This window comes from Enoplosus armatus, chromosome 18 (assembly GCF_043641665.1).
Source record: "Enoplosus armatus isolate fEnoArm2 chromosome 18, fEnoArm2.hap1, whole genome shotgun sequence".
Lineage (NCBI taxonomy): Eukaryota > Metazoa > Chordata > Actinopteri > Centrarchiformes > Enoplosidae > Enoplosus > Enoplosus armatus.
In genome coordinates, this window is record NC_092197.1 from 3,802,489 (window position 1) to 3,825,383 (window position 22,895).

A 22,895-nucleotide genomic window follows, 5' to 3' on the forward strand; every position below is an offset into this window, starting at 1 on the left:
AATACGTTTTGCTCCCCTCTTGAACTGCCCGGGAATATAAACGTATTTTCTAAGAGACAGGGCAGCTGGATTTACTATCGATAGACGTTTTCATGGCAGACATTTTGACTGACCTTATCCAGTTAAAGATACTATCCTTACTCTACCCCTTACTCTTATTAATCACTAACAGTTATTTCTAATGATTGGATGTCTTGACCCTTCTGACCTGAGATAATTCTGTTAATGCCAAGATTATAAAGTCTGAAGTCTGAGGATTTAGACCACTTGTGTTCCTCTTCTTTTAGTTTAACACGTCCTACTTCCATCTTGGGATTTGACAGATGTGCATGTTTGACAATAATCTGTCATGGAAATGGTTAAAATTAATTAGACCTTATTAACATTTCATCTGCAGAATGGGTGATTCAGTTTTTAGTGTGACTAAACATGAAAACATCATCGTCATCTCAAACAACTCAAAGACGGGTCATCTGTACAAAACATTTATTTGAAATCGACATAAAAACAGCTTTGATGTATTTGCATAATTTATATCTGAAATCCATGACAAGCAAACAATAACTAAGGGGGAAGTGGCTTCACGGCTTTTTTTTTTACACAAGTAAAAAGGTAAAAAGGAAGTTAATTGAACAGCTTAGGACTTGTAATTAAATATGTAAAAGTAAAAACACAGAAATTATAAAAGAAAAGAAAAAAAAAAGAAAGACATACACTCACATGAAGTGTCAGAGTGAAGGAAACATGCACTGAAGCTCTTTCTCTACTTCAGGAAAGGCCGAGAGGAGCTTTAAAAGAAAGATCGAAGATAAAGGGAGAATGATAAGTGGTGGGGGGGGGGGTGTAAAGGGTCCCTAGAAATTGATGCCGGCTGTTTTCATTGTCTGTCAATAGATGGCAGTGCCAGCACTGTAGCATCATTCTTCAGCAATAATATATAACTCTGTAACTCTTTCCTTTATACACAAGTGACTGCAGGAAAACGGGCAAAATCTAGTTTACAGCCAACCTCTCTGGCTGGTGTTCCTGTTGTTCTCAATAACTTCATACCTCACTATATTCATTTTGGTTTGTGAATAGAGCTGCATATATACATCTACACACATACACTTAGTGAGGCTTGGGTGCTCTCTGGACATTTGTATGTACATGTGATAGAATTAGGGAAATACAATTTTCTTTTTTTTTTTTTAAATCCAGAAAAAAAAGGTTTCCTTCATCTTGTCTGAGTCTAAACAAGACAAAACAATCCGTACCTGCATCCCGTGTCACCGCCGACATGCACAGAGGGACTGTTCGGTCGACAGGCCAATCCTCAGCTCCGATTTGAAATGACACATTCTGCATTAAGCATGATGAGAGCCGAGACTCACGCGTGAAGAAAACGGCACACGTAACGTTGACACATGGACAGCGTGAACCAGAGTGTTGCACTAAACACAGAGACTGAGTTCAACTGAACACTGTGACGTTCAACCACACCTTGAAAATTTGGATGTCAGTCATTTTTTGCCCCGCAGCTAAACGTTACCACAACGCAAATACAGCGTGTTCATCCAGGGCCGTTGTTTTTTTTTTGGGCAATGGTATAAATAATGAAAGTTAATTATTATTCATTACAATAAATATGTCAATAAATAAAATGACCTTGAAGTTCTCCAAGTTACATGGAGACATTATGGAAACATGCTACTACACTATCAACAGAAACAGCTTGTGAAATTCCTTCTACAATGTCGTGTGCGTAGTAACAGAAAAGACCGGACGACAAAGACTGAAAACATTTCTCCGATCACTACGCTCTATGAACATGATGAAATCATAAAACAAAATTATACCAAAATAAATTTAGACTATCAAATGGCCTTGAAGAGGTAAAGTTTATGATTAGTAAGGCTGCATATTGACTGTTGTCATAACAAATATTTTCCTGTCATTAGTCCGGAAAATGCTCATGAACTGTTACATATGGTTCCAGAGAAGCCTAAATCTACAAAAACAACAAATGTAGCATGATTGTAGTTTAAAATCATACATGTGCCAGAGGTCAGTGCAACAAAGTGGCACAGTATTAGTGACATAGCTAATGCCACGCCTACAAACCAGTGTATATCCTTGTCTCCAGGTGGTGTATTATGATCTGGGTGGACCAGACGAGTGACACACGCCCAGAGACTTCTAAGCTTTCAGTGTTTGGATGCATGTTGCTTCATTAGAGCCTAAAACAAGCAGCCATTTCTGCACATGGAAGTTGACATCCTTTATGTTATTTTGCTTTTTTTTTTTTTTTTTTTAAAAAACAAAAACATTTCCATGGTTGTCTTTGGTGGCAACGTTGTTCAATTTGACCACAAAACGTATTTTTCATTTTCATTATTACACCTCCGCATTTGGCAAGTAGTCGACATCCTCGGAGCTCTGATCAATACGGCTCGACCTTCCCCTTTTTGTGTTTTTCTTTTTAAAACTACTGGCTTTTGAATACGTGGCTGGTCCGCCACAAAGAGGTAAGCCTGTTCGTGAGACACAATGTCCACCGATAGTGTCTATGTGCTTTTAGTTTTTCCTGCATTAAGTACTTTGTGTTTACTTCATTTGCAGTCCCCGTCACTTCAGCCTTCAGGGCGTGTCTGCGTGCTTGTAGTAGCCTTTCTGCAGCGCTGTAAAGGCGATGCTCTCGGCCGAGCGTCGCTGGTCCATACTTAACAAAGCATCTAACAGGTCGTTGATGTCGGCTTTTAGTCCCTGCCTCTGCATCCAGTTCTTCAGCAGTTCATACACTTTGTCACCAGGGGCGCCATTCTCCACAATCCGAATGTGGTTGTCACTGACTCCAATCCTTCTGAAGAACTTGTTGTGGATCCGCACGTCCAGGTACTCGTCGAACAAATCAAAACAGCTCTTTAGGGACCTTTCTGACCCTTAAAAAAGACAAAAACAGAGATAAATCGATCAAAATTAGATGGTGAGACACAAAAGCGGCACAATGTTAGTTTCTTACACAGGAAATCTGGATGAAATGTTATTGTCATTTTACCCGTTTGTATTCCCTTATAATACACCTATAATGGATTGTTTACATTAACCTGCAACTAAGTTAAAATGCTTTACAAAAATTCATACAGCAAATAATGCTTGGACACAGCATATACATTGATCCTATATGAGCATAACAACAATCAGCACGTTTCAGTCCATTTTCCTTCAGAGGACGGACACATAAGATTTTTAATAGGAGGAGGATCAAACAAACCTGTTAAGACATGTCCTCTTTAATTTAGCATGAGAAACAAACAACAGCAAAAGAGACAGCATGTTCCAACCCCCTGAAGGCTTAGATAAGGCCTGACTGTCATGAGATTATTAATCTATCAAGCAGCTAATGTGAGATCTTGAGGAGATACTGTGTATTTGACTTCCCAGCATCCATGAACTGTAATAAACGGTGCTGCTTTTTTGTGTACAGCTGCCTTTTACGCCGAATCAAGCGGCACGAAAAAACAGATTCATGACACGAGTTAAAAAAAAAAAAGTCCTGTAGAGGAGAAATCTTACCTAGTAGCGGCACCAGTCGGTGCTGCAGAGGATCGTCCTACAACATGAGAGAAAATGCAAGTATATAAGGGTCAATTTGAACAGGAAATACCAGGTTAAACACAATGTTTGAGATCTTTCAAGTGCTTTTTTAAATATTTTTTTCCTCCCTACGGTTTTCCCTCACCATGTTTGCAGGTGGCTGTCTGAAGGCAATGGGGCTCTGGTGGGGGGTGTTACCAGAGGAGGCTGCTGTGGGGAGGGCCGACAGGCTCGTTTGAGACGAACTAGTGGTGTTGGGCAAACTGTCTCCTAGTCCTCGGTCCTCATCTTCGAGGGGAGGGGAGGCCTTGGTCATCCCGGCCTGGGTCTCCTGCAGCAGGGGCCGCGACTCTGGGCGGGACTCCTCCCCCTCCAGACCTGCGTTCTGAGTATTCTGTCTCTCCTCTGCTGTGGCTCCGCTCTCGTCCTGACCAGACAAAAAGAAAAGTGGAGGATGGAAAACGGTGACATATTGTACCGCAGATCATCTGTTAACTGTGACAGCTAACACACGAGAATCTCCAACTATAAAGCTTTTAAGACAAAAAGGCACAAAACAATAACTTACGATAGGAATCTTCACAATTTCACTGGGATCACAATGGCTCTTTGAACCTGTTCACAAGCACAAAAACAGCATTAGGAATACATCCTTAATAAGCAAAATAGCATAGCAAATGTACAGCACACGATCAACTCACATGGTATTTCACATGAGCGCTGCTTAATTATGAACCACCACACAGCCAGTCCAACAAGGATGATGATGATGATGATGAAGCTGATGGCCAGGAAAATGACTATAGGAATAACTGGAAAAAAACAGAAATAAAATCAGTGAAGATGGACAATTACGTTTAAAATAACATCCAATGTTAAGCAGTTATCTTTGCATGAAACAGTGAAGGGAAGTTACCGTTGTCTGGTGAAGTAGTAGGGGTCGGTGTAGGAAGGATGGGGGAGGTTTCGGTAGGGGACGGATCCCGTTTTCGACACTCCGTGTTAGAAAAGGGGGTGCACTTCTTCACCTCCTCCTCTCCCGATTTACACCTGTCATTTTGTAGAAAAAGAAAATTCAAAAACTGCATAACATCAAGAGCGCTGAATTGGGTTGCGTTCAGTGCCAAAGCAGGACGTAGCGAGGTAGACAGTGAGGGTGTGGAGGTCGGGGTGGTGGATGAGCATATAACAAGTCAGACCTTCATGCAGGAGACAGCGATGACCTAACCTTAGCCAAACGTTTTAGCTGCCTAACCCCAACTATACCTTAGCCATAGTTTATTTGCTACAACCATGATCATTCCCTAACCTGAATGTAGGCTTGGGACCTAAAAAAAACATTGTCATTGAACGTAATCCTGGGTTTTGTAGAATCGTCCAACATCAACAGTCTTGTCTGGTGGTAGAATTGAAGAGTGGAACTGAAAACGATTTCATGAAAGACGTAAACGACACTTACTTTGCACAACGTTTGCAGACTTCGCAGGCCTGATCTGGGACGCAGAAGGTCCCCGGTCTGCACTGGCACCTGGTGTCTGTAGTTGTGGTGCAGGATGCAGTTTCAATCTCATCTGTGGACAGTAAAGTTGTGAGAAAAGATGAAATGGCGAAATGGAGACTAATCTATGTGTCTTGTTTATATCCTAGAATTAAAGCCACAGGCAGAGAGCCTCTTTTTAACCACAGCAAACCAGCCACTGGTTGTCTAGACAGCAAAATGTAAAAGTAGTGATCCCCACACATCTGTGATCACCACAGATTCTATGTGAAACCTGTAAGGCAGCTTTAGGTCCTTAAATAAGCGCTGGAACAACTTTTAACTTTGAGAAGCGTGTAGCCAGTTTAATAAGTAGACTCATAATAAACCTGACATGGCATGAGAACACAGCAGACTTGTTATCTAATTTGTAGGAAAATAATATGGTAATGTTTTGCAAAAAAAAATAAAATAAAAGATATGTTAGATAATTGGGTTTCCAATTTTGTGTTTCTCAGGATAATGAGGGATGGAGAATCTGCCATGGCTAATTTATTAAATTGAGACCTAAAAAGACAGTAGCTCTGGCCTTTAAGATGCCATCAACACTAACCTTTCACAGATATTTGAAGTCCATGCTGGCCAATTAAGGAAACATTGCAGCGGTTGGTTTGGTTAAAACATGCAAGCACAATCTTATAATCTTCCACACTAATTTTCCTACAATTTGGCTCATTTTGTAGCAAGATGTTATTATTTATTTTAGTGTTTAAGAACTTTGTAAAGTAGTTTTTCAGATATTCATTTCTAGTGCAGATTTATGACCGGATTCTCCTAAATGACGACATGTTTAGTCAACTTTTCCACAGGAGAGGATGACAACAACCCCAGGATACAAAGTCCACACACACACACACACACACACCCACACTCATTTCTTCATTAGGAAAATGTTGAGAAGGTGTGTTAGCGGCGCTCTGTTGATGAGCTGAGAAAACGTATGTATTTTATGAGATCACTACTTATACCAGAGCACTTCTTAACTGCTACTCATGCCAAGTTATTAGGTCTGATAGTCATTATTTTAATGATATACAATAATCAAAATTTAACGATAACTTTCCGATACTACACGGGTCGTGGTCACGACAATTTCATTTACTGCGTGGCTGATAAAGGCTCAGCCCCGCAGCACAGCATCATCCCTTAAATGATCGCGGAACACACAAATATTTGAGAATAACAAATAACTGATTAACTGTGAAAATATTTCACATAAAAAAAAATGTTAAAAATGTTCACAATGGTCCTATTGATTTAAACAAGGTCCCCTGTGAGAAAAAAAGGCTTCAGAGTTATAATTTGTACAAAGAGTTAAATTGCAATAATAGTTCAACAAAGCTGACTTTGTTGGACTGTGAACATGCTGATGACATTGTTCGATGACTTAATCGGCTCCATTTTGTCATATTTGTTTACCACTTAGTTAATTCAATCAAGCTAGAAATCAAGTTTTGTTGGTGTTTGTTAGCTTTATGGCCATTGGAGCCATTTCACACGCTGCAGACTCCTCCTTCATGCTTTGAACTTTGGAAATGTTGTTGGATAGATTCTGTGTGGAGCCTCAGAGCTCAGTGTAGTGACAAATCATGGTTATCAGATTTGTTACATAATTATGCTCAGCGTTGATTGGAATATAACACACGCAGAAGAGAGCAACAAAGCTTTAAATAGGATCCGAGTCAGGGGTAAACCCAAACCTCCATTAAAAAAACAAACAAAATAAAAGGCCCACACACATTCAGAAGTGTCAGACTGGCAACAAGTCAATCCTCAGCTACCAGTCAGGCAGCTGGTGTTTTGAGGAATACACTATAATTTCTTGATTATGTTATTTCTATTAAATTGGCAGGTGCTTTGTATGAGTCTGTGCGTTGGGGGAGGGGAGGGCGGGGCAAACAAGGCACAAAATCAGAGCGAGGTGTCTGTTTAGCCCAATCTGAATATGAATAGCATTTTCTGTGTACTTCCTTTTCTACTTTAAGTAATTTATGTAGTTGGCCTAATACATTAAATGATTAATAACATGGTTTGAATAAAAACCAAGATCATTTTCATGAGTGAAATAAAAAACACAGCTCTATCTGGCACCATGAATGATTCATTCAATCCCCTGTAGCCTTGTCAATATAACATATTTCCCAACAAGAGGTTCAAGTGTTGCAGATAGCAGCGTGGTTCATCTAAAGTGCAAGTATTTCGTAGCGAGGTCAACTTCTCAAACTTGCATCCACATTTCCTTTGGCGTGTTCCAATCAATTATTACATGGTCATAAATGAGTTAAAACCAGAGCGAAACACACAAAAGCTCCATCTTAAAAAGTGCGATGAAGGAGCACAAAACACATCCTATGTAACTGTAGTCCCTCTTTTTTTTTTGTAGCTCCAGCCTTTCATTGGACACAAAGACGCACAGTGTGGGAGACAATGAGACACAGCCACGCCCGGTTCAGCCAGGTAAGACAGACACACAAGCAAATCTCCCGAGACAGGTAACATGCTCACATTCAGCCCGCGAAACAAAACAACAAAGACACGCCCTGCTACTCCGTGTAACATCATAAGATCCCATTTTCACGAGTGGATCTGAAAGGCGGGGGGGGCACAGACAAAAAGGTATTAACTTTCCCAAACAATATATCTTTGACTGACTGGATTACAGAAGACTCTACTTTGGAATTAAAGGGCAATCCAGTTAGTTCATTTCTTTTCTTTTCTTTTTTTTAAGTGCCTGGGACTTGACTGACTGGGTATTCAGATTTGACGAAGCTATTTCCTAGTTCAACCTGACGTGACGTACGCATTATAGTTCACGGGCAGTCGTCCCATTGCAACAGACATGTCTTTTATAGTCAACTTTAGTTGTCTTTCACATAAATGGGTAAACAATTAGACGGTTAATTTATTATTTAATATGGTCAATTATTTTAATTTTTTTTACATACAAAATGGTGATAATTCACGGCTTCCTGTTTCTAAAATGTAAATATTTATTTTAATTATAAGGTTTTCTTCAAGGTAATCGAGTACCTCTGGGTTTTGGACTGTTCAGACAAATGACATCTGAAGACAAGGCTCTGGGAACTTTAACTGATCAGGAAAATAACCCTAATAGACAACAACTGATTAACTCGATAATTAAAATAGATGTTAGTTGCAGCTCTATTAATGTGATTAAGTGGGTGGAAAAAAATCTCATCGTCTGACTACTAAAGCTGGTTACTCAAATCTGTGTAAATGTTACGTTAAATAATAAGTTCTAAAACAAGAGCAACACTATCATTAATCCTTCGCACTGACTCAGTCAAAATGATGGTATTATGAAACACACGTTACCTGAGCGGCAGTGTGTGCAGGGCAGACAGCGGTTCATCCCGTTGGAGTGCTCCGTGTAGGTCTGTCCATGCTCACAGTGAAGACAAGTCCCTTGTTCTTGGTCTCTTTCACATGCCTTCTGCACAAAGGTTCCTGCAAAGACAACAAGAAAACAATCAAACAACAAATCAAGCGATGAATGTACACAAAATACAGGTAATCTTGACGTCATTAATGTGATGTGTTTGCTGTTGATGTGGGATATCGGGACAGGACATACCACAGCAAGGGTTCACACTGTATTATGTGCTTCCAAACTGTAAACCTATGGGATATCAGCTCAGAAGAGAAGGGCAGTTTGATCTGATAAAAGTGCAGAGGGGTGAGCTTTTGAGTTTTTCTTTACTTGTCCATGATTCACTGTTCTACACGAGATGACAAGTCTGCATTTCATGGGGATTGGAAGAGGACAGGAACCGATTCACTGAACTGCACACTGATTTGACCTCCTCTGCTGGTAGATTGTCATGCTTTGAATTTTTATACTCGGCACGGCATGAATAAAACCACTTGATCCTCATGTGTTTTCACGATTTATCTGATGCACAAATGAAAAAAAAAAAAAAGGCACAGTAGAGAATGGGAAAAATGCAGCAGAGGCAAAGACCTCTTTAGCAGCCTGGCTAAATAACAGCTCATACTGACAAAAAAGAAGCAAAAATCTAACATTTCACAGCATGAAGTGGTCACAGTGGCTTTTAGGGATGTGGTAACGACTGACCAACTGGCAAGAATGCAAGAAAACAGAATCACAAAAGTGGGAAAAACATAAAAACCCAAGAGAAACAAAGATTTTTTTTCTACCGGCCAGATTCACAACCAGGCAGTAATGCTCAGTTTTATCAGTTAATATCTATTAATTATCTGTCTCCCATCTTTTGTCTCTGTCTTTGTACACACTGCTTATTTTCTAAAGGCCTCAATTCCATTGTTACTGTAAATGGAGATTTTAGATATATAAAAATCAAAGTTGATTTGCTGGAGCTCTTGCAGGCCTGAAGTTCCTCTCCGTTAAACTGGCATAAGGTTTTAAATTCTCTTTCTTTTAAATGTTCGTGCACATATAATTTGATTATGGGGCATGTAGAAATAAGGCATTTGTTGTAAATTTCCTGGTGATGAATGTGAACCAAAACCAAAACCTGACATGATCAAATAAAAAGATTTCTTTGAATTCAGAAAGGCAAATGAAATAATTCAATCAGCCAGCAGCAGCATGAAGTAATTGCATCTTGGCTAAATATGTTATGAGCTAAAAAAAAAAAAGAAAGAAAGAAAGAAAGAAGAGAACTGCCTTACTAAATTCTTTACATAATCAATTACAAAGGTAGGCACTTAAAAATAACCCCTTTATACTCTGCACTTTCCACTTTGTGCTTCGCTCTGATCTGCTGGGATGGAGCCGTTTGCCTTCTGCTTCTGGCCATCACACATTCTTTCCAGACCAGGCAGAGAATATTTGCAAAACTCATTTGGGACACAGTTCAGGTTATGGGTTTGACATTTGGCTTAAAGTTTTTTTTTTTTTTACATTAAATGCCATTCTAAAATGTTGCCTCTAGCTTGCGCTCAGTTCTTGTTGTATTAGAAGACATAGATCAATGTTTTAGGATACAGGAAACCATGCAATCTGTTGACCAGAGGGAGTTTCAGGGCGAAATGTTGCAGCAGATGTACTTCCACTGGTTATAACTGGCGCTGTAATGGCTACTGTATATTCTCCTTACCAGCCCGGCAGTTGAGGCAGCAGAGTCCCTGGTGGAGGTACTGCTCGTTCTCGACACACGTTCTGTGCCGTCGAAGGGTGAGGTTTTTGTATTCATCGCTGGACCACTGAGATGCTGGAAGTTCTGCTGCGTGACAAACCAGCCCGATGAGGAGAGCTGCCACTAACACCTGAATCATCGAGGTCAGGGAGAGAAAGATGGGAGGGGGGGGGGGGACAAAAGCTTTGCATTATTTTTGTGTATCCACAGTATACAGAATTGTCCTCTCATTAGATGAAGTAAAGAGGACAGCAAAGAGGAGAGTCTATCTTCATAGAAAACCTTGTGTGAGCAATCTCCGACTTAATTTGAACCATCTGATCTGAACATCTGCCGTGGGAAAGCAATTAAGGCAGCCATCCAGCCGGTCAGAACTAGAGGCAAAACAACCCTGTGTGTGCAGGATGCAGCGCTATACACTAACTACATGCAGCGCAACAGGCAACCAAACTTAATTACTCCGTGATCTGGTTTTCTTGTAGGACAGGTTTTAAAAAAACAGAGACTTTCCTCCACTGTGAGTGTAACAGAAAGGGTTTGCTAAGGTATCTCAGCTAACAGCAGCACGGTGCCCATATCAAATGTAATTCCAGAAATCCATTCATGTGCTAGATAATAACAGGCTTGTATAGGTGGGGTACAGAGAAGAATACAGCCGAACACTTTAGTGTGGCCCCCAGGCGCTGGTGTTTATTCACACGCTTTTCACCATGTCAATGTGAGAAGGCCCCATTCATTGGCAAACAACACACTTTAGTGCCTCTACTTCAAATGACCCACATTCTTAAACCCCGGCTCTTTGAATGCCACGACATGTGACACCGCCATGAAGCGCCTCAAACGCAACGCGACACCTCCTGGGTAAATGAGAGGCCTAGATTTGGAGGTTTTGTCTCTCCTGTGGACCAGCACTCCCCCCCCGCCCCCTCCCCTCCACCTCTTCTAGCCCAGGAGAGAAAGGAACAGGTTAGGGTGGAGAGGGCGAGGTTGAGAGGAAGAAAGAAAAGGAGGAGGGTCGATTCAAAGTGAGAAATTGTAGACAGCGAGTTGAAGATGGGGTGTTCTGCAGGGAATAGATCGTCTAAAAAAGACAGTGTGGGAGAATGAGAGGAATAAAGACTTGAGAGCAGATAGACAGAGGTAGAGAAAGAGGGACAGGCTAGAGCTTAGACCGACTCCTGACGCTAGACGTTGCTGTCTGGAGGGCCGCCATGCCTTGTTGTTCAAAAGAACTTTCCCCTCTCTCGCTCTGCCTTTTCCCTTCTTCCTCTCCCTCTGCTCACGTCAGACTTTCCAAAGACGCTGAGAGGCAGACGTGGAAGGGCAGACGGCCGGCAGAACAGTCACAATCACACCATTTAGATCTATCCAAACATTCTGAGGAGGGGGGGAGACAGAAGAGAGAAGGAAAGGGGAGGGAGATAAAATGAGAGGCGGGGGGGGGCGGCCAACAGCTTGCATGACACAGGGTGAGGCTTTAGACTTGAATACACTGTGTGTATGACTGCAGGGTGGGGGATGTAGAGGGACATGGAATTGGGGAGAGAGTAAGTAGAAGGCCGTGTGAAACGGCAAGAGAGAAAAATGTGCATTACAGTGGAAAGAAACGATGGTAAAAAAAAGACAACTTTCCAGATGTAGAATGTCCAATGGTTTATTTATCCAGGCTAATAAGTAGCTAATAAATCACTATGGCCAATCAAAGGTTAAAACTCAGGTGACTAGTTGACAGCGGAGATGCATAGACAGCATAGAGATGACATCATTTCCAGTCTTTGTTCATTTCAGGGCCTGTGATTCAAAACACTCCCAGGTGCAGCCGCTCAATAGCTAACCTGTCATGCTCAGCAGTTGAAGGTTGCTACTGTGCACAGAAGATGCAATCGCATCTTATAATGATTATTTTCTCAATTAATTGATTGTTTGGTCTACAAGACGCAAGAAAAATGTGAAAATTGCCTACGGTGACGTCTTCAAATGTCACATATAAAACAGAGAAAAGCCGCAAATCCTCACATTAAAGAAGCTGCAACAAGGTGACCTGTTATCAAATTCGTTGTTGAGTCATTTTCTGTTGAGCAACTGATCAAAAGCAAACACCAGGATTTGCTATTGATACTGAAAACTGTTCGAGGAGGAATTGTTTTTTGGGATGGCAGAGTCATAGCAGTGCATCACTTCCCCATGTGCTGACGTAGGAATCAAAAGCAATCTCAGTCCAGCTTTCATTTTGTAGTAAACACAGTTCAGTCAGTCTGAGGGAATCCCATTTTGTGGTATTTCTCAAACATAGCCTGCTTACAGACAAAAAAAACGAACAACGCCATCAACATGTGTCCTCACTAATGTCCTCAGGGTGCTAAACTACATAGGCATAAATGCACTGTATAAAGAAACACTATGGGCAACCACAATGTGGCTCAGTTTTACCTCTATAACCAAGCGAGGAGGAAGACTGGAGTGACCATAACCTCAGTGTAGAAAGCCCTCCAAACCCACAATCCCTGGAAACTCTCCAACCCCCGGCTGAAGTGGTTCAGTCCACTTCACAGTCTTCTCTATCCTCTATACAATGAGTGGGCTTGGCCGCAGATTATTTGGTAAAACAGTGTCTTATTGTCGTGCTTTCGGCCTGTATGTATGATAGGTTAGTACTATGCTTGTGTGGAGGGAAGTTAAACTAATAAAAGTTACAATAAAATAATGAGGGACCCTCTGTTTATCCGACAACAGTAGCTCCTCTCCACTTCCTCTAAACACTCTGGGTTCTTCCAAACTGCCTTGGCACAATCTCTGCACATGCCATGTACACTGAGAATGCATTTGTGACTAAATGACAGGACATCCTTTCAGTTGACCTAGGTTATCAATGGGCCATTTAGAGGGCTGTGATCACTCCATATCCCTGAGGGAATTACAGTGAGCTCCATTATAAAACAAATGGGCAGAAACAGAAAACAGAAAAGGCAATGAACTCTTGGACAAAACACAACGCATACACACACTCAGATAAAGCGAGGGAGATTCTTCATTTCATATTGGACAGATGATTTCAATCATAGCCAACTGATAAGGAAAGACACGATGCACCTCATTATACTCCTGTATCCGGAGGAGGACCTGACTCTCCATATCATGCTTCTCTTATTAGCCAATCCTTTTCTTTAATCAATTGTGGGACATTTGTGACAGTTACGGCGTTGTACATCCATACTGTCAGACATCATGAGAGATTAGATTTGAAATATTGCTATGTACAAGTTTAGTGCTGAGGATGTTCATAGTTCAATACATTCACATGTGACTTTACTCAACTTTCTATCCAATATATATATAAAACCAATGAAAAACGTCACTTTTTCAGTTCATGCAATTCTTTCAGTCCAGTTTTTGAGTGTGACCTAAACGGCACAGCGATTTGTTGATCTAACAACAATTTAATCAATTCATCGGATTAAAGATGGTCAGCAGCTGGAGGGTCTGAGTCAACAACCAAGTAAACTAACACTGAATATCGACCACTTTATATCCATGCTACATTCAGGAATTTAGCAATTTTACCCTGATGATTTTTAACGACTGAAGCCCGCGACAGGCTGGAGGATGGAACGAACATGTTTTGCTGCAGCTGCTGATTTAAATGTGTCATAAATTACTTAAATATGAAACATTACAAACGTCAAAGACATGTGTCTTCCTCTGACCATACCACAGCTCAATATTTATCAAACACCACTGCCTTCCCACAACCACAAGAAAGAGATCTCATAAAGGGGAGGTGACAGCATCTGCATTACAGCTGCCACTGTTTAGAAACAGCACTGATGTCAGAGTTTAAATATTGTTCCAATAAAATCCTGATCGTCCCGTCTCTTTGTCAATAAAACCCCCCCACAAAGTTGCACAATTGGTCCCAAACCCAAAGATATTCAGTTTACTGTGATATGTGACAAAGAAAAGCAGAAAACCCTGACATTTTAGGAGCTGGAACCAGAGAATGTGTGGGGTTTTTTCACAATGTCTATTTGAAAAGTTACTGAAACGATATCATATATTTTTCAGTCGACTCATCAATTAATTGACTAATAGTTTGTGCTCTATTACAGTTAATTATCTGCTTTTCTTTCTCGGACAGGATAGTTTATGGTATTCGCCGATTACCCATAACTGCTCAATTATCTTGTCCAACTGAATAATTCCTAATTGATGGAGTTATGTGGTGTTCAGATGGTTCTTTGACCTTTACAAAAACAATAAAGTGAAATTTGAAAAACAGCACAATACCAATAAAAAACTGAGTTTATGAGTCAAAACAAGTGTCCGATATTAGTTTGCTATTCATTTTTTTTAATCAATTCTAATTTAACCAACATGGCACAATTTATCATCCAAGATTAGACATCATGTACACTTTGTCCTAAATGAAAGTTTAATATGATTAGTACTGTAGGACTCAAATCCCTCACGGCTGACCTTGACAGGACAGTGAATGCTCTCTGCTTTACAGATAAAGCCTGGCATTCCCTAGAAAAGGGGGAGGGGGGCATGCACGACTTTTTCCTTGAGTGATAAATTACACTGACATTCTGTGTTAGATGATGAAGACGAGTACAACCTAGCTCATGTCAAGAGGGAGAAGTCTGACACTTGCTACAGCACTGTAAATAAATCAAAAGTTCAGCCGAGCTCGGACACATTCATCACCATAAAGCCGAACGATGTAAAATGAAGAGAATGACTTCCATGTCAATTTAAAGCAGTTACACAAGAAAGAGCTCAGTGTGACAACCGTATTGTTGAGCCACAAAAGCTGCACACGCACATTGAAGAATACACACATGCATACGCATACAATAGAGTACACAAGCCCACATACGGTGTATGTGTGGGAGCGTGTGAAAAGCGGCAGCCCCCTCCTCTCAGGGAGCACAGGAAGCTCGAGACAATACAGAGGCTTCATGCAGGGTTCAGCTCTAAACTGTTCCCTCCACAGCAGCCTGCCTCAGAGCAGGCCCAGCACCCGATTAGACCCACAACATATCCGCTAGGGTGGATATTTATAACTCGGGGAAGCAACAGCTCCACGACACAAATTCTTGAGTTTCCTCAGGAGGTATGCTTCACTGATTAGGTGAGTGTGACACTGTGTCACAAGCAGGTTAGGTGACATTCACCTTCGTTCCAGAGAAAAAAAGAGAAAGGTTAAAAACAACCCGTGATGACGACAGTTTTAATGTATTTCCTGGCAGTCAATCTGCAACCACAAGTCAGTGAAATGACGACCTGACGTTGATGTCGACCACATGAAAATGGGCCTATTGTTTTGCTGACTGAAAGAGAGAGGGCTGCTGAAAGTTCGAAAGGTTCAAGAGTTGTAAGCAGGTGCAGCGTGACACACATTTTCCAATTTGTTTGTATTGTGAGGTCGAGATGGTCTCTGTGGTTTCTAAGGATTGGCTGCTGCACACGAACATCATTGTGAGTCATGCAGCATGTTATTGAAGAATAAGCAAGGACCTTGAATTTGAACGTCAATCCACAAATTGAATTTAAGAGATTTGTGTGCAGGAGGGCTATTAACTTGGCCTTTTCAAATTCTGATTAGGCCCTTCACAGAGAAGCTGAGCGGCGACTCACAAGACAACTCCAGAAGGGAGAGAATGAAAAGAGCAAGAAAGGATGACTAATAGATTAAAGTATGTGCAGGAATCCATCACGTCGCTCTAGAGACAATCACATTAGCTCCATTAAAGCTTGTCTTTGTGTAAAAGGGGGAAAAAAAAGTCCATGAAGCGCAAGCAGTTTATAGCCTTCTCTATAAACACATCACAGCAAAAATGTAGAATATGTGGCTGATGTAGCAGGTCAACAAGGACTTAAGAGACCATCAATAGCTGGAATTTATGTCTTTGTAAACAGAAGCCCATTCTCGGGACATAGGTTGAGTTTGCTCTAAGGCTCAACACCTTTCTTATAACCTGCTCATTCATCCAGGAGAGCAGAAAGTCCAAAGATATAACACTGACGGAAACCTTATGCCACCCAGGTTTTTTCGTATTGTGTCATGTATCTGAGGCCCCACTAAATGTTGGCAGCTATTTTAAAATTAATAGTTTAACACGTTTTCTAAGCAAAAAAGGCAAAACTCCACAGGTTGCTGCTTCTCAAAAGTGAATTCTTGCTGAGTTTTTTTGTCTGCAATTAGAAAAAAAAGGGAAGATTTTTGGCTTTTAGACTGTTGGTTGCACAAAACAAGCAATGTGTCAACTTGGGCTTTTTAAAAGGGCTTTCATTATTTTCCAACACTTAACAGACCAAATGATAAGTCAATGAATAAAGAAAATAATCAGCAGATTAACTGATAGCAACTACACTGCAACCTTTTTCCACTGTCTGAAATGTAGGGCTGCGACTAACAATTATTTTCATTATCAGTTAATCTGCTGATTACTTTCTCGATTAATTGAGAATTTTTTACTGAAAAATTACATAAACCATGAATCGATTATTAATAGTTGAGGATTTACAGTTGATGGTTGACTAATCGATGACTGAAAGGCCCACATTTGCTGCAACAGTATTGTAATGGCAATTTCCTTCTACTTCATGGTTTTCTCTTGATTAAATACAGTATGGATAGACTTGTTTCAGAAAAGTAGTAGTAGTAGTAGTAGTAGTAGTAGTAGGAGTAGTACCAACAATAATTTTCACAATCAATTAATCTTCCAGTCTTTTTGTGATTAATAAATCAATCATTTAGTCTATTAAATGTCCAAAAATAGTCTTAATTACACTCTCAAATAGCTCTCTTCCTCATTTAACTGTTCAAAACCTAAAGGTATTCCGTTTCCGATGAAAGAAAAGCAACAAATCCTCACATTGGAGTAACTGGGACCAGAAAGTGTTTCGGCCTTTGCTTGAAAAGTGACTAAAATGATTAATTGCTTATCAAAATAGTTTTCTCCAGCTCTACTGAAATGCCCACATTTGCTTTAGTAGCATCTGGAGAGAGAAGCGTAACAGCTTTGTAATAGTGATTTCATTCTACTTCATGATTTTCTCTTGTTTAAATATAGTATGACTAGAAAGCTTTCGAATATGTGCAACACACTCATAAAGTACACCTCTACATACTTGCACACAGATGACAAAATAGCTGCCACTTTCTGTATCTTAACACAATGTAAAAACAGGGTTAAAACTGAGAGTAGCTTTGCACTCTTTTCAACCAGAGTCCATTCCTGGTGTGATGTCCTCAAAGAGGACAGTAAACTTCTAACTCATGTGATTTGACCCATCAGATGACTTCTGTACAGATGGGAGCGCTATGTATGAGAGAGAGAGAGAGAGAGAGAGAGAGAGAGAGAGAGAGAGAGAGAAAGAGAGAGAGAGTTGCACCTTAAAGTAACTCATGAAGTCCTAATGACTTTGGGTGTGATGTGGAATGAGTTGCCATGGGTCTTAAAAACACATCAGAATGTTTCTGGGTGGAGTTAATCTGTTTACCTATTGATGTTTGACACACAGTAAATTATCTCCACTCATCTCAAGGCTGGCCCATTGATGTGTAAGGTCTGACTTGCCTCTGTTGGTATGCATGACGTGAATGGGCAGCACCTGAACAGGTGGCGCACCCTAAGTGACACAACAGGCCTTTGATAACCGGAGGGTGATTCACAGTAACAAAGAAAACAACAGCAACAGGTTTCTTCCGCCAAGAATAAAACAATAAAACATCACTAACTACATCTGCTCTCCAGAATAATTACCTGACTGGAAACTGTGACGGACAAACATAAAAAGGGCACACAACCACCTGGTAAGTGACAGCAAGCTGGTTGCACCACATTGCATCATTCAGTGCTCATGTAGCTTCTCTAAGCCCCAGGCTCAGTTATAACTGTTCACATGGTCACCATGTAGAGTAGCAATAAGCAGCAGTTACAGCATTACTAACTCTAGAGTGGCCAATTTGTTGACCACTGCTCCGTCCCCAGTGACACAGTTTGGCCTCTGCTTGTCCCAAATGTCAGTCCTGCCCTTGTCTGTGTTGTCCACAGAGACGGAGAGGGATATTTCCTGTGTGAACCAACACCCAGACGCACAGTAAGCAATCACAGATAACAATCTAGTGTACATTTGCATGGGCATGACAATTCTCAGAAGTAAATTGATGCCACTAATATCAGCATATCTGTGTACTCTAGACAGGAAGTTTACTGGAAGGCCAGGCACGTACACTCAGGCAATTTGAAGGGGTGTGTAGGGGGGATTAGAGAGGGGGGAATGGGGTTGGGGTGGGGGTGGGGGTGGGGGGGGGGGGTGAAGTTTCCTTATAGTCCCTTAGCAACAGGCCTCCAGAATGTACTGTGGTTTACAGAAGAGATAAACATTGACTTTGCCACCCGGAGAAGTAAATCTGATTTCAGTAATGGAGGACTGCATGACTTAAAACACAGATCAGACAACGCAGAAAACAAACACTAAAGCTCCAGGCACATCAGCAGATGTTACATTTATAGTGAGCAGAGCTATAGCAGGCATTTGTGATGAAATGCCAAACTATTGCAGTTTAATGACTAGCACTGTTGCCCTTATCAACCACAAAAGAAGCCATGCCTTTATTTTCTCTGTCATTAGGAACTCTGATTCATTTTCCACTTATCTCATACTCTAATGTAAACCAGTAAACTTAAGTGTTTGAAGGGAAGTGAACTCCCTCCTAGTGTCCCATACACAATGCAATCACATATTTTGCATGAATCCAACGAACCTTTCATCAATTGGTCACACTTCAAAGGCATTACAGTGAGCATACAGTATTTATAGTGTCATGCTTTGGTGCCGCACGGCTGGAAAAAACAACAGCAGAGGAATGAAAAGACGTCTCTGTGAAGGTCTGAGTGGAATAAACTTTAGTGGAAAACTGCTGAGAGACTTTGCGCCTTTAATTGACTAACTGGCAAGGTGAGCTCTTGGCTTTTTAGCTTCAGACATGCTACTAAACCCGTGCCTCTCCACGCAATTTCATTTAAAAGCCCGTTTGAGCAGAAGTGCACTCGGCACAGCAGGCCATAGCTGCACTGCACTTATTAATAGTGCCTATAGGGCCAGCTTCAACGGCTGTGACCGACCAAGAGCCATCATATGCCGAACAATCTGACCACATGATGTCCAACACAGATGGTGGCCGTAACGTTGAGTGAATGATACAGCACATGTACTGTACTGAGCGCAGAAAACGGGAACCTTCAGATGAGTGACTCTTCTCTACAGAAAATAAACACTTTAATAAACAACAACAACAAACACAACGTTGCTTCCTGTGTATGAGCTCTTGCGGGACAATGAACGGGCTTGTTTCATCCTCTCCAACAAGTTCACAGGCCAGGCCGTGATTTCTGCTCCCAAGCCTCCCAAGGGAGTCGCGGTTTGTCTGGTCTGGGCTCCAACTTAACGAGACAGTCGGTATTTTATTTTATTAAAACTTTCCTGGCGACAATTTGACTCACCGTGTTATTTGTATTACTAGCTTAAATGATGATAGCGCCGCGAGCGCGTAACGTTAACGTACGAGATAAGAAGCTATCCGACGTTAAGCTTATTTTAATCATCCTCAGCAGTTAAACGATGACAAACAGAGTGACATTAACGCCATTAATGTGGGTATTCAGGCGGTTATTGTCGTGTTTAGGTTACTTACACAAAGTTTCCCGACCACCGGATCGAAGTTCATCTTGGGAACTTCGAGATGAGAGGAAATCCCGGGGACTTGGACTCCGCGTCGCGAACCACCAGAGTAAAAGTCTCTAAGAAAAACGCACTTATAGTGGAAAAAGAAAACAGCCACACAAGTCCAGCTTCAAAACAGTCCGTCGTCCGGTTTCTTTCATGAATTGGCTCTTGCCTCTCCTGACAAGACTATCGCAGCGTTTTCTCAGGCGGCCGAGAGGGACGCGGTCTGAGCTCCAGTGAAGGACTTTTTTTTTTTTTTTTTTTTTTCTTGCCGCTGCGCTGCGTGTGACGTCAGACGGCGCAGGGGCCAATCACCGCGCTTCATCTAGAATCAGAAATACTTTATTGAATATTTATAGAAAATTAATTAAGCAGTTTGGGACGCAAATGCAGGTTTTCAGTACAAAAAAAAGGATTTGAATAGCATTTTCTGCATTTCTAAACGCTTTTATCATATTCCCAGCTACTTAAAAGCAACACGATAGAAAAGTGGTAAATATACATCAGAAGAATGCATGTTTAACCCTGATGAAAATCCCATGCTGTGGTATTCAATTGGGGATGTAAGCTATACTTTGAAGAATAGGACTGGTAGATCCATGGCACATTATTTATGGTACAATCAACAGATGATATTCAAATCCAGTACTCTTCATTATGATTACACCCTCTCATTGTAACCCAAAATGCATGCCTTTTTAAAAAAAATATACAGTGCTTAGCAAATTTATTAGACCACCTGTCGTAAAAATGAGAAAACACAAATATTTTAGAAATCTGTCAAAAACTTGTTTCAAAACTAAAAATTGTATTGTTATTTATTAGGCAAATAACAAAGTGGAACAACTAAATAGTCCTTATTCACATATATTAACCAAAAATCTTAATATTTTGTATGACCTCCTTTGGCCCTGATAACAGCTTGCATTCTTGCAACCACAAAACAAATGTTTCTGTTCAGGAATGCAAGTAAATAAGTGTGATTTGGCATCTCAATCAAAAAATTATAATGTGCTTTACTATTTTTTTCTGCTTTTTTGTAAAACAGTGAATTTGAAAATTCATGGATAACAACAATAATTATATTTTAGCATTAAAGATATCATTTTGATTAAAGAGCTTGGCTTGCACATACTGGTGGATTAACCATTACAGAAACATCAAATATTTTGGTAATCAGCAATACTGTTCATTTAGGGCAGCTGTGGCAAACACCTTACACTGGGTGGTGGTCTAATACATTTGTTAAGCACTGCATCTCACATTGTCTAACATCTCATTGTCTTACATTTAATGGCTTATATAGGAACGCAATCCTTCTTACCTTCATGTAGCCATACTTAACTTTTATATTTTAAGATGGTAAAAAAAACATCAAAGCCTCCTGTCCCTTGAACATGTTACGCCCAAGCTTTGAGCCTCATTTACTCATCGGTGATCAACTCCAACCACCATTAACTAGCATATGTAATGTGTAACTAACTAGCAATAACTAACTGATGTTCAACAAGTTGAAGCACCTGTGAATGAATGATCCCAAAGTGTGACCTTTGGCACAAATAGCCTACACACTCCAGACAAGTGGATTCCCAAGTGGAGAAACTTGATGGGTCGTCATCACACTGAGGAAGAGCTCTTGTTTTTGTGTTTTTTAAATTTCTTGAGTTCAACACAGAGAGAAGAGGAGCGTCTGTTTTCAACACACTTTGCACTTTAAGAACTCTGCAGCATACAGAGGAAGTCAAGTACTATTAAATGACAACATAACATTAATCCACTGTTTGTACCAAACTACATCAAACAACAAACATCCTCTCAAATGTGGTTCCTGCTGACAAAATCTTATCTAAAGTGGGTCTGTGGTCTAAAGCCTGCCTGTCTAGGTGGGGTGAAAACGGAAGATATTTGGGCAAACCTACACTAGACCATGCCAGGGTCATTTACAAAGAAAACAAACAAGCAAACAAACCGAGCCAAACTACTAGTAGAAATAAATCTCAGGCCTGCCACTTAGTCAGACAGTTTTGTGGTGACAGACGGATTGAGCAATATCCAGACACATTTAGAGTAAATGCTGTCTGGCGGTTGTCTCACTTCTCATTCACCAGTCTACAAAAAACACAGTGTTATGAAACATTACGATGATTACTTGAAAATCTTGTGACCAGAGTCATGATAGTGGGGGCAGGGGACATTATTATAATTAGTGAGTCAGTTAGTGTGGCAAAGTGCCTGGATGAACACAATGTTGATGAAAATTGTGTGATCTGGTCACATCAGTGGTGCTGGTTGTTATCTAAAAATAACAGATGACCTCCGTTGCCAAGCTAAACAAAAATAGTGACGTGACAGTTCTCACACGGCTATGTGGTTTACTCACAGTAAACTGCTGAATGCAACCAATGTCATCAGACTTTAGCCTCCAAAAAGCGGGAAAAAAAGTGAGAAAAAAAGCAAAGTTATCAGTGTGTTTGGAAATAAAAAGAAGCAGTGAATAACGCAAATATTAACTAAATGATATCGTTCGCAGTGGAAGAAGGTGATCAGGCTGACACCCAATCATTTCTGGAACAAACAACACAACGCTCAGCCAGTTGCACAACAGATGCATCCCATCCCCTCCTGCCAAAGTTAAACGTGTTTCAGTTCAAACTATCTAGGAAATCCCTATGTGTATCTTCCACTTGGAGCACATCCTGTGCTCCTCCTTCTGAGGTCACTGACTACGTGCTCAAAAACAGGAAGTGTATGATTGAGTTATTTACAGGCTTATCCTGAGCAAGTCAGTATTTATGGCCACTGGGTTGATTAGTTCAGATAGAAGACTTATGCAATAACAAATATCACCAAAAATTCTGCAATTTATCATCTGTAATTTTAGGGAGAATGTTTTGACTTCACCAGTG

General features: G+C 40.7%; 1 protein-coding gene across 1 annotated transcript; it reads right to left on the reverse strand.

Moving 5' to 3' along the window:
* Positions 1 to 469: 469 nt before the first annotated feature.
* Positions 470 to 20,053, reverse strand: tnfrsfa (tumor necrosis factor receptor superfamily, member a). Its single transcript, XM_070924936.1, has 10 exons — positions 19,958 to 20,053; positions 10,216 to 10,384; positions 8,450 to 8,581; positions 5,036 to 5,147; positions 4,493 to 4,626; positions 4,278 to 4,388; positions 4,145 to 4,191; positions 3,722 to 4,003; positions 3,556 to 3,592; positions 470 to 2,921 (listed from the first exon to the last, which is right to left on the reverse strand). The coding sequence occupies exons 1-10, from the start codon at positions 19,988 to 19,990 to the stop codon at positions 2,620 to 2,622; spliced, it is 1,359 nt and encodes a 452-aa protein (XP_070781037.1). The 5' UTR covers positions 19,991 to 20,053; the 3' UTR covers positions 470 to 2,619.
* Positions 20,054 to 22,895: the final 2,842 nt, after the last annotated feature.

What these genes read in the sequence shown, in the direction of transcription:
- tnfrsfa (XM_070924936.1), bottom strand. Translation starts at nt 19,990, where the DNA reads ATGAACTTCGATCCGGTGGTCGGGAAACTTTGT. An exon ending in GCGCTCATGTGAAATACCAT is followed by an intron (nt 4,192 to 4,277) that starts GTGAGTTGATCG and finishes GCTTGTGAACAG; the next exon opens with GTTCAAAGAGCCATTGTGAT. An exon ending in GACAGCCACCTGCAAACATG is followed by an intron (nt 3,593 to 3,721) that starts GTGAGGGAAAAC and finishes CTCATGTTGTAG; the next exon opens with GACGATCCTCTGCAGCACCG.